Source organism: Micromys minutus (genome assembly GCF_963924665.1).
Source record: "Micromys minutus genome assembly, chromosome: 11".
Lineage (NCBI taxonomy): Eukaryota > Metazoa > Chordata > Mammalia > Rodentia > Muridae > Micromys > Micromys minutus.
In genome coordinates this window covers 13,939,680-13,952,497 of record NC_137980.1, presented here as the reverse complement: position 1 = coordinate 13,952,497, position 12,818 = coordinate 13,939,680, and the positions used below count along the sequence as shown (strand labels likewise).

The 12,818-nt window shown below is 42.3% G+C and overlaps 1 protein-coding gene across 2 annotated transcripts in view; it reads left to right on the top strand.

The window, feature by feature from the left end:
* RASGRF2 (Ras protein specific guanine nucleotide releasing factor 2) overlaps positions 1 to 12,818 on the top strand; it is a gene marked incomplete at its 5' end in the record, with an annotated part of 201,360 nt that overhangs the window by 131,279 nt on the left and 57,263 nt on the right. For both annotated transcript variants that reach the window (XM_080925252.1, XM_080925251.1), the window contains one exon: positions 1,885 to 1,974. In XM_080925252.1, coding sequence (XP_080781378.1) covers positions 1,885 to 1,974 — 90 coding nt within the window. The remainder of the gene's footprint in view (positions 1 to 1,884; positions 1,975 to 12,818) is intronic.

The following is a 12,818-nucleotide window of genomic DNA, read 5'->3' as shown; positions in this document are numbered from 1 at the left end:
GGAATGACCTAGAAGTTGGGATAAAACGGTGGTTACAGATAGGAGAGAGTGACGTAGTTTCTTATTGTGTAGACAATAGTTTGATTGTTTACTAATATATTTGCCACCTGTTTTCACATTTGTGATCATTCTGAACTTTATCTACCCATCCACTCATTAATAACTTATGCGTTCATCTACCTATCTATCCTGTATATCATCTATCTATCTATCTATCTATCTATCTATCTATCTATCTATCCGTCTGTCTGTCTGTCTGTCTGTCTATTGTCTATTTATATACCACCTATCATTATCTATCTACCTATCAATCATCTACTTATCTATCACCTATCATTATCTATCTATCATCTGTTGTATATATACCAATTATATTCATCCATCTTATTTATTGGCCATTTATTTATAGTACGAATATTGAAATTCAGAAGCAGGCCACTCAGTGCTGTTTAGATCAGAATCCTAGCGTACGTACTATTTTCTCTAAAAGCCTGAGAGAAAGCAGTGAGGTCTGAGCACAGCATTAGGAAATGCTAAGCAACCAGCCCAGTCGGACAGAGCTGCGAATGCTGCGGCAGAAGCTGCTCATTCTGATTTTTCATTTCAGAACATTAAATGCTTCATTGCATTTATTTATTTATTGGGGAGGGTGTGTATGTGAGTCATAGCATGCATATGGACAGCCCGTGCAGAAGACAACCTATAGAGTTGGCTCTGTCCTTCCACCATACCAGGACTGGGGGTTTGAACCTGAGTTCGATAATTTGATTCAGATGTGTGTGTGTGTGTGTGTGTGTGTGTGTGCTCACACGTGTGCATGTGCACAAACATGCACCCATGTGCATGCCCTTACTTATGCATGCATGTGTGGAGGCTAAAGGTTGGATATTGGGTATCTATCTCTGTTCCTCGGCATCTTCTGTTTTGAACTAGGGCCTCTTTTGGTACCTGAAATGCACTAATTTGCTGGACTGGGACCAGGTAGTTCTGGGGCTCTGTCTATCCCAGTGCTGGGATTATAGTGCGGCATTTTTGAGTGGGTGCCAGAGATCCTAACTCAGTTCATCATGCCTTTGCAGCAAGCGTTTCACCCACAGAGACACCTACAGCTGTACACGCTTTCAGCTTTAAATAAGCTACACTTAATTCACCCTTCCTGTAGCCAGGGATAAAATCAAAGGCCTCACACATGCATAACAAATATTCAAGTATTAACTGATAAAGAAACTGTACAGAAAACATGGTGTTGAGTCTTCTTAAAATACTTTTATGTTGCAATACAATTCACTTAACACAAAATTTTTCTTTGTAAACTATGTAGTTCTTTGGATTTTATATACTCAAAAGGCCAGGCAGCCATGATCACGGCTTAATTTTAGGGCATTTCCATTACCTACAAGCAATCTTAGAGTCATCAATAAACTCTCCCACATCTGTCTCCCCCATAACCTGTGCTCCATGGATTGTGTAGGAAATCATCCACTGTAGGACCTTTAATACTGGCTTTTCCACCTAGTGAATGCTGCAACCATTTTATAGTATGTCTCAGAACTCCATTCCTTTCTATGATGAAATATTATCTTTTTCAAGCCTTTTTTGTCAGCGGATGGGCAATGATAGTTTCTAGTTTTTAGCTACAGTGAGTTTTGCTTCTGTGAACATCCATGTACAAGCTTTTCCACGGATGTGTATTTTAGTTTCCTGTATGCCTAGAACGGAGTTGCTGGTGTTATCTCGTGATTTGCTTGCTAACAAGGATAAGATGGTGCCTGGCTTGGGCCCAACCACTCATCCAATTGAGATGTTAAGATGAGAATATTCACCACAGAACACATCAGTACGCCTCACCATTCCATTCTATTTCTTCCCTCTTTAAATAACCAGGACAGGTAGCTGACAGCGCCCACTGCTCTGTTTCACCGGCTTCTGCTTTTGCGATCGCCACAGCTGCAGCAGGCCACGGGAGTCCACCAGGTGAGTCTTGAACCCATGGCCTTGACTGTCAGGGTCTTGATGACTATGAGGAAACCCAGTCATTCATAGTGTTGGGAGATGAGCCTGGAGGACCTTATACTAAATGAAATAAGCTGTGAACAAAAACTAAACACTGGTGATGTCACTTATGTTTGGAATCTAAAAGAGTTGAACTCAAGGAATCAGAGAGTAGAATAGAGGGGACAGGGGAAAGGGGATGGGGCACGGCCCGAGAACACTAAGGAGACACTAGCTTCATAGTACAAAGGTTTAGTTACATTGGATGATAAACTCTGGGGAGCTACTGTGCATTCTGCTAACCACAGTTGTTAATAATAATAATAATAATAATAATAAAATTAATACTAAAGATCTAGAGAGTGTATTTTAAAAGTTCTTATCTCAAAAAGTAAATAATAGAAATATCAATTGGCTTGGTTTTATCACTCCAACACACACACACACACACACACACACACACACATCATATCATGCCCTAATGACGTGAAATAAATAGAAAGAAGCAGGTGAGGGTCCACCAGGTGAGTTATGTTTAGATTGTGCTTCTGAAAAACTCTGTGTCCAAGAGGGTATGTTCCTATCCCTGTATTGTTTTAAGAGATTCTTCGGCCTTTGTGCCACATGGCTAAGACACGTTTCCTCTTCCCCCCAGAGTCTGAAGCATGTGCAAGATGTAGGGAGGCTTGTAGAGTGGGGAGCCTCAAGCTGCCTGGTTTCTCACTTAGATTTGCTTCATGGTTCCTTCTGAATGGTTGCTGCTCAGTTTTCAGGGCGAAGAAAATATAATAAAGATAAAATTCTATTGCTTCAATAGGTGAAAATTGTGTTGATTATCCCTGTCCTTTCCCTCACAGGCAGAGGACATGATGTTAAAATAAATCTGCAGTTGCTTTAAGTAGACCCTTTGCTGTGTCTGTGTGATCTTCCCCAGTAGTTCTCATCAGGATTTGCAGAGCCAGGGGAACAGATCTACTTTATTAACTCCTGCTGCTGACCACAAAGGGGTCTCTGGCCAGGGCCCATGAACCTACCTTCATAATAGGAGCTGGCAGGAAATATCTGCCAGGGTTGGTTCTAAACGGTGAACAGAGACATTCATTACACACTATGGGTGGGGGGTGGGAGGAGCTTATTTTCTGTCTCTCATCTGAATGGAAATCTTGGAGACTCGCCACGTTCAGTGTTTCAGCATACATGTCACTGGGTGTATCAAGAGGTGCTCCTTGGAAACAGCCTGTTATGATCAAATCTCGACAAGTCTGCCCAGTTTCCGTGTGCACTACAAAAGCATATTTTGATTTGTTCGCATTCCCAATGTGGATCCCCCGAAGCACCCCCCACGCCTCCAGGCCTCGCCGCATCTCCATGGGCCATAACACCCCCCCACTCTCTTCATCCTTTTCTTAACACTGGTGCTGAAACCCAGGACATCATCTTTTAACAACACTTACCAATGTTTCACACTCTACACAGTTGGTCAACTTCTCTTGCTTATTATTTATTTCAATGGATGTAAAAACCACAGAGGTAGGGTTTTTTTTTTTGTCTATATACCTGTGACTGGTTCCTCCTATATGCAATAATTTAGACTCAGTTCACAGCAGAAGATCCTGTAGCTGCCTGTACATTCTTGGTGCTGTGATGTTTTAAGTTGCAGGATGTTGTTATTTTTGCTGTCTTTTCTAGGATGAAAGGGTCTGTCTGTTTCTCCAGATGTCTGGGGAAATGATACCTGTCACTATAAGACATCCCAGTGAGCGGCTCCCCATGAGGGTCAGCTGTGCTTGGCTTCACCGTTTTAGACACCCACCGCTCTCAGCTGAGCACGTGGTGCGTTCCTATGATGTGTGTAAGTTGGTACTGATGTGCCTGAAGAGTTTCCCTCACTCTCTTTACTCATAAATTCTTTAGACAAAACTGAGCAATTTCATTACGGATTTTGATGTGGACAGGTTTTGTAACTGTGTTTGAGGAGCTTGTAGGGAATACAGATCTGAAATGGCTGGTAATCCTAACCCACTTCTCTAGGCCCATAGGAAGCTATGCCCAGATTTCATTCTACACTCTAGTCTATTTCATGTGTTGACGCCTTAGATGAAGGGCGTGTCTGATGGATTGGACTTAAGTAGAGAGAGACTGAGTCCTGAGTGAGCCACAGAAGACAATTGACTTACCCTCTGTGGGCCCAGAATTTCTCCTGACTGAAGATGGAGAGTAGCAGCAATGTATTCATGCGTTCTTGAGATGCAGCCCCTGCACTGCAGCATCAGGCACCACCTGGCGCCTGGTCAGGAGTGCGTTTCTGGACCAGAGAGACGGTCCTGTGGGTAGAGGCTGTTGCTGCCAAGGTTGATGAGCTGAGTTCTATCTGGGAAACCCCCGTAGTAGAAGGAGAGAATCAGCTCCAATAGTTTGTTTTCTGAGCTCCACTCAGGGTGCCATGGCATGTGTGCATAGCATCCGTAAACACAAGTGCATAGATACATGTGATTCTTTATTAAAGTTACAACACCTAGTTTCCTCTGGGCAGACACACCAAGAGTGCATTCTAACCCTGGCATTGTAACAAGTTCATTAGCAGCTTCCCCTGTGCGGCAAAGTGTGAGATCATTGAACTAGTATAATGTCTGAACACCTTCCCCATTTAAAAGTCTATGACTATATTATCTGTGTGAAATATAGATAAAAGCTTTGCTACTTCTTTCTAAACCTTGGATACAATTCTACGTTATCTGTTGCTTGTCTTACGTGGAACACATACCACATTCTGACGATATCCGAGTTGGAATTTTAAATCCTCACATTCCTTAATATTTAAAATATGGTAGGTTGCCTAAAACTCTTCACCAGAAAAAAAAAAATGTTTTTAATCTGAAAGTAATACAAACTGTTGTGTATTTTTTATAACACACTGAATGAACTGTAACAGATAAATGCATGACTCACTTACTTAAAATATATATATTTCAAGATATATACAAGCAAGATATCTCAGTGGGTGAACGCCTTCACCACCAAGCCTGAGGACTTGAGTTGGATTCCTGGACAACACATGGTGGAAAAGAACAGACTTTTGAAAGTGGTTCTCAGACCTCCACATGTGTGCTGTGGCATTTTCACACTTTTGAAATCATGTGCACTACTATATGTACACGCGTGCACATATGTATACACAAATAAATGTAATAAAAGAAATGTTCAGGTTAATTAATTTTAGTGTATTCTCAGAATAGTGCAACAATCACTACAATAAATTTCAGACATTTTTCATCAGTCCTTGTCCCTGCTGGCAGTTTCTTCTCACCTGTCTTTTCCAGTTTTTCTGATTTGCTTATATCTCTCCTGTTTCTATAAATGAACCCCTTCTGGACATTTCCTACAAAAAAAAAAATCATGTAATATGTTACCTTTTGTCTGGCTTCGTTTACTGAGAGTAATGTTCTGGAGGCTTTTCCATTTGTTTGTAGCACGTACCAGCGACTTGATGTGTTTTATTGCAGGACAATATTCTCTGGTGTGGATATTCCATATCCTACTAATTCATTCATCGGTCTTTGACTACTATGAATGCTACTGCCACCATCTGCAGACACGTGGATGAGAGTTTTCATCGCACTTTGAGTACATGTATAAAGATTGAATTACTGGGTTGTGTAATTATGGTTTCATGAGAGTCGTTTAATTCAAAGTTTTATTATTGTTACTGCAAATATTTATTCTAGTCTACTCTCTGAGACTGTAGCTATATGCAGTACTTTTCCCGCTAAGCCTACTGTGGATTCAACGAAGGCCTTCTCTATCTTTAGTGCTTCTTTTCGATTCCTTGCTTGGCCTTTTGGCTTACAGTACTTAACTGGTTGCTCATGTTCCTACTTCCCCCAATAAAGCTCTTACCACAGTAGCCATAGTTAAATTCCCCATGTAATAGCCAGTTGTTGGGGAACACACATGAAGGCCAAGCTGAACATCTGTCACATGTGTGAGGTGGAGCCCAAGTCCAGCCTGTGAATGTGGGACGTTTATAATGATTCTGTTGATTCCATGAATCAATCTGAGGAGAAGTACCCACTTAAATAATATCTAATCTTTCAGTCCACAGATTTGGAATAACTTAATTTCTTTCACTTGTTGGTTTATGAGTTAACTACACAATATTAATTTTTATAGTCTTTAGGATTCTTCACATATCAGTTCATCCACAAATAATAGCAGTTTTACTTCTTCCAGTGTTATCCGCATGACTTCTTTTTCTTTTCTTTTCTTTTCTTTTTTTTTTTTTTTTTTTTTTTTTTTTTTTTTTGCCTTTGCTGGAACCAACACTAACTTTCTGCTTTTGTTGTTTGTTTGTTTCTGTGACTGATTTCCCAAATGGCCTGGAATGGCTAACAATAACCTGGCATGACCTAGAAGAAAAGTAGCAACTGAAAAGTTGCCTTTATCAGGCCTGTGGGCATGTCAGAGAGGGATCGACCATGCCATCAGACAGAAGAACTGGTAGGGTTACAGAAATCTCAGAACCCAAATAAATCTCATAATTGAGAATGGCAGAAGTTCAAACAAGCCCCTTACCAGTTTCATGTCCTGCAGCAGCTGACCATGATACTCCACTAAGAGGAACATGATAACTGGTCATATAGCATGAAAAATCTAGAGACATCCATGACACGCAGGTATCAAAATAGGTCCAGAGTGTTTAGGCAATGAGATGCCATAGGACACCAATCACCATGGACAGTGTCATTCCCTGGTAGCTAATCCTGGGCAACAAAGGAAGCTAGCTGAGTGTGCACAAAACAAGCCAGAGAAAAGACCAGCAAGGAGAGTTCACTGGTGTCCTGCCTGGGGTTCGTGCCATGATTTTCTTCAATGATGGCTTACTCCAGCTTGTGTGCCATGGTAGCAAACCCATCCTCCAGCTACATTGCTTTTGGTTAGAGTGGTTTTATGACAGGAGTAGAAAGGAAACCAGAACGTGGGGCTCACTGTTTTGTTGGGACTCAAGCACCTGAACTCAAACAAGCTTCCCACCTCAGCCTTCCAAGTAACCAGGATGATTTCAGCCTGTTTGAGCTGAAAAGGTTCCTTCACGTCTTCGATGGATGTGGGAGCTGGGCACATGATAGGGAAGGTGCTTATGTCTCTACAGTGATGGATAAACATCACTGGCCCATGAAATCCAGCCAACACAACAATACCCAAAAGAACTGCTTATGTCCCATTATTCACATATGGAGACCGGATCCCTCCCATTAGCTCGGGTCCGCTATTCGTTGCGCAAGATTGAACTGAGAACATCTAAGAGGGCTTTCTTTGTCATTTATGCTTCTTCATGTGCCGACGATGGCTTCAGAATGTCTCTCGGGTTTCTGCTAAGGTATTCTTGTCCAGGACTTGTTTTCTGTTTTCTTGTCAAATGTTTAAAAAGTCTTCGCTTCCTCAAAGACAACGAGTTGAAATTCAGGAGATAAAAGATTAGAGTCTTTAAAGTGTAATTTTAAAGACAAACGTTATCACTGCTATTAATGGAAAACAAGGAGCATTAGCAAACCAAGCTTAAATGAATCATGATCTCAAGTCTTATTTTTAGATAAACATGCACACACGCCCTCCCTAGCATCAGAATTGTGGAACTGAAAAGCTGTATCTTTCACTGGTGTGAACACAACCCTGGTCCTGCAGACCAGCTAAGAATGCTCATGGCAGAGCTGGCCCTTTCATTCTCTTCTTGGAAAGAGACCACAGGACAAGCTTGGCCATACGTAGTACCCACTGCTGCTGTCACGTTTTCTCTGCACCTCCCAAGCAGACTAACACCCTTACTACAGAAGCCTGGACACCCTCTTCCCTGGCCAAGCTGCATTGCTAGGTCCTCTTTCTGTGTAGACCTTTCCCATGCTCTATGTAGATGACTCTCTTACTGAGGCTGCTCCAAAAGGCTACGAAGCAAGTTGCTTACACCTCACAGTGTTAATTGCTGTCTGATTCCATCACCGCTCCATCTGCTTAGGTCCAGGGGACAGGAAGCTCACACACATTCACAGGGGACAGCCACAGCTCAACTCCTGCTGGGCATTGTTCTAATAGGAATGAAACATTACAAAGGTCAGACTGGCTTTCTCTCTTTGTTTTCACTTTTAAAGAAAAGCCAGAAATCTGCATATTTTGGGGAAATCTTCTGGGTTTTGTAGACATTGAAAATGAATGCATACTCTTTATAAACACAATTCTAACCAAACAAAATACTTCTGTGGGCCACACTTGGCTGTAGGCCATTAGTGGTTGATCTTGGGTTTACTATAATCAGTTACAGCTGGAGTTGAGAATGGTTGGAGCTTAGATCTGCTGAGATGTACCTTCAGATCTTATTAATAGATTCTTGACTCTTTTGTATCAGACCAATCTCTCAGCTTTTACATGCCTTTTGCTGGCCTGTCCCCAGGGAGTTATCCCCACTTTTCTACTGTGTTTAATGAGTTTCATTTTCAGAGGGCAACAACCCAACCTCAAAGATCTGGGATATGTGTCATTGTCAGCTGCACCATGGGCACATGATGCTGATATATGAGAAGTGACAAAGTGCTGTGTCCAGGCTCTCAGTGCCTGAGACAGGGGCTCACACATATGATCTAATCGCTGTCTCCTTGCCTTATATTGCCACTAATTCTGTATTAACTGCAAAAGAGCCAGAGCTCAAGAAACCTGGGGTGTGTGACTTACATCTGCTCTCACAGCTGTGTCTGTGCACAACATACTCGCCTTCTGAATTCTCTTCTCTGCAGGTACATGAGTTATAGAGTGGGAGATACAGTAGTAGGGGGATAGGGGAGAGGAGAGAGAAGAGAAAAGACACAGAGAAGGGGAAAGACAGAAGGAGACAGAGAGACAGAGGGACACACAGAAAGAGAAGGGGAAGACAGAGAGAGATGCACAGAGAGAGACAGAGATACAGAGAGAGAGAGGGAGAGAGAGGAGCTCAGGAGAAATTGGCAATCAAGGGGTTGATCTTTAGTTGGTCAGGAGTTGGTCTGATTCTGTGCAGGCAGAAACCAGGCCCTTATTGCAATGAAAGGATCTAGTCAGAGGGAGCTTTAATGTCTGTGTTGAGAATAGGATTGCATTCACAGTAAGAGTTTGATTTCTGTCAATTAAGTTAATGCCACACTTTTACCCCGACATGTTTTCAGGATCTGTGAGAACATTCAGCCTTTTAAAACAGCTTCTGCGCACCAATAAAGCTGTAGGAAAGGCAGAGTCTGGTCTTTTGCCAATGTTTGTATTACAAGCTAAAATTGAAACTGCTGGCAGGAGTCACATGTTGATTTTCTATTTCAAAATCAGAGGCTGAACATCATGTAGACATTTACTGTTGCTCAGCCCAGTGCAGCTTCTCCAGAGTGGGGGAAGAACACCTCAGGCTCCTGACTACACCGCATCCTGGCTTCTGAGAGGCAGCCTAGAGGCAAGGACTCCAAAAAGGAGAGATGCTGCTGACAGAAAGGTGGAGGCAAGAAAACAGAGAGGGGAGGAATCACTGCGCCAACACCGGCCTGTCTCTCTCCTGGTTCTCCTTCTACTTGATGGTCAGGGCATAGCAGGAAACGGGCTGAGCATCTAACCCAGTAAGAGGTGTGAGGACAGATGCTGGCCAAATATGGCGCTCCATATGGAAAGGATCTGTCCATCTTTTCATTTTCTCACAAAGACTGACCTTTGTCCTAGTCCATATACGGCTTTCCTTTGACCATATCCCGCCTTCCCCTCTGTATATTTTTATGCTGTAGAGTTTTGCGCCTTCCTATGGTGGTGTGTTCTCTAGCTACAACTGGTTACACCATGTGGAAAGCAAAGTGCAAAATAAAAAGGCATTTTATTTTCCCCTATTTAAGACTTATTAGGAATTTACTGTTCCCATGTTTATTAGTTTTAAAATATTTTGTGGAATGTGTTTTGATCATAGTCACCATTTCACCCTACTTCCCCCAGAGTCACCCCACCCCCACCTGCCCAACCTCATACCCTCTTTTATTTTGTTTTAAAAACCCATCCTGTACAGCTAGAGATGCCCATATACTTTTGAGTGTGTGGCCTTCCACTGGAGCAAGGCTAACACACTAGGGGACTTCACCCTTAAGCAAAATGATGTTCCCTCTTCCAGCTGCTGCCAAGTGCCAAAAGCTCTTCAGCTAGAGGTGGGATGCCATGCAAACCTCCCCCCTCCTTGCTGGAATTTTTGTTTGTCTTTTTATTTATCAATTGAGTTGTTTATTTACTTTACATACAAATCACAGCTTTCTGTCTCTCCTCCCAGTCCCTCCCTATCACTCCCCCCAATCCCACCCACCCACCCTTCCCTTCTCAGAAAAGAGGAGGCCTCTCATGGGTATCAGCCAGCCTTGGCATATCAACATGCAGTAAGACTAGGTGTGTCATCTCTTACTGAGGCTAGATAAAGCAGCTCAGCATGGGGAGAGAGATCCAAAGACAGGCAGTGTAGACAGAGACAGCCCCTGCTCCTGCTTTGGGAGTCCCATGGGAAGACCCAGCTGCACAGCCGCTATATATGATAAGTAGGAGGCCTAGGTCCGTCCCATGCATGCTGTTTGTTGATCCAGTCTCTATGAGACCCTATGGTCCAAGTCTAGTTGCTTCTGTAGGTTTCCTTGTGGTGTCCTTGATTCCTCAGGTTCTTTCACTCCTTCCTCCCCCTCATCCACAGAATTCTTCAAGCTCCACTTAATGTTTGGCTGTGGGTCTCTGCATCTGTTTCCATCAGCCTCTGAGTAAAGCCTCTCTGATGGCAGTTATGCTAGGCTCCTGTCTGCAAGGATACGGAATATGATTAGCAGTGTCAGGGGTGGACTACATCTCACACCATGTGTCTCAAGCTGGGCCAGTCACTGGATTGCCTTTTCTGCAAATTCTGCTCCATCTTTTTGACCCCTGGATATCTTGTATCAATGGCAAATCATGGGTCTAAGGTTCAGGCTGCATGTGCACCACTGCCAGGAGTCTTAGCTAGGTTCACCCTCATGGATTCCTGGGAGTTTCCATTGTCCTGGGTTCCTAGCTCATCCCAGAGTTGCCCACTCTCCAATCCAGGTGTCTCCCCTAGTACTCTCCCCCTCAGTTCCCCCTCAACCTCATCCCTCCTGTTCCCATCCCCACCCTTTTCCACACAGTGCCCTCTCTCCATCCTTTCCCAATGTCTAATCTATTTCCCCTTCTCTATGATATTTAAGAATTTCTCCTTGGGGCTTTCTTGCTTAGTTTCTTTGGGTTTGTGTGTTGTGGCATGGTTGACCTGTATTTTGTGAATAATACCACTTATAAGTGAGTACATAAAATAACATGTCTGTCTTTCTGGGTCTGAGTGATCTCACTCATGATGGTACTTTCTAGTTCCTTTCGCTTGCCTGAATATTTCATCATGTCGTTGTTCTTAATATCTGAGTAATATTCTGTTGTGATATGTACCACATTTTCTTTCTCTGTTCTTCAGCTGATGAACATCAGATTGTTTCCAGTTTCTAGCTATTATGAATAAATCTTCCATGAACATTGTTGAGCAAATGTCCTTGAGTTATGATGGAGAATCTTTTGGGTACATAGTGTACTCAGGAGTGACATAGCTGGGTCTCGAGGTAGAACTATTCTCAGTTTTCTGAGAAACTGCCAAATTGATTTCCAAAGTTCTTGTACAGTTTGCACTCACACCAATAATGGAAGGATGTCGCCCTTGCTTTGCAACCTCTCCAGCATGTGCTGTTCCTTAATTTTTTTTCCATCATGGCCATTTTGATGGTTATAAGATGGAATCTCATAGACATTTGATTAGCTTTACCCTGACAACTAAGGACACTGAACATTTCTTTCAATGCTTTTCAAGCACTAGGGATTCCTCTGTCAAGAATTTTCTGTTTAGATCTGTACCCCATCTTTAATTTTTTGGTTTGTTGATGTCTCAATTCTTGAGTTCTTACATATTTTGGATATTAGCCTTCTGCTGGATGTGTGGTTGGTAAGACCTTTGCCCCATACCCATGCTGTAGGCTGCTGTTTTGTCCCATTGATGGTGTCCTTTTTCTTACAGAAGCTTTTCAGTTTCATCAGGTCCCATTTATTCATTGTTGATCTTACTGCCTTAGCTGTTGGGGTTCTGTTCAGGAAGTTGTCTCCTGTACCAGTGCATTCAAGCCCATTCCCCACCTGCTCTTCTATTAGATTTAGTGTGTCTGGTTTTATGTTGTGGTCCCGATCCATTGAGACTTAAGTTTGTGCAGGGAGATAAGTATAGGCCTATTTGCATTCTTCTACATGCAGACAACCAGTTCGACCTGCACCATTAGCTGAAAGTGCTTTCTTTTCTCCATTGTATAGTTTGGCCTTCTTTTCAAAAAATCAATAGGTGTGCGGGTTTATTTCTTAGTCTTTGATTCTATTCCATTGATCATTCTGTCTGTTTTTATGCCAATACAATGAAGTTTTTATTACTATTGCTCTGTAGTACAGTGAAATCAGGGATGTGATACCTCTAGTTCTTCTATTGCACAGGATTGTTTTGGCTATCATGTGTTTTCTGTTTTTCCCATATAAAGTTGAGGATTGCTCTTTCAAGGTCTGTAAAGAATTGTCTTGAAAATTTGATGGGGATTGCATTGAATCTGTAGATTGCTTTTGGTAAAACGGCTATTTCTACTTTGTTAATCCTACCAATCTGTGAGCATGGGCAGTATTTTTTTTTTTTTTTTTTTTTTTTTTTGATATTTTCTTTACTTACATTTCAAATGTTATCCTCTTTTCTGGTTTCCCCTCTGGAATCTCCC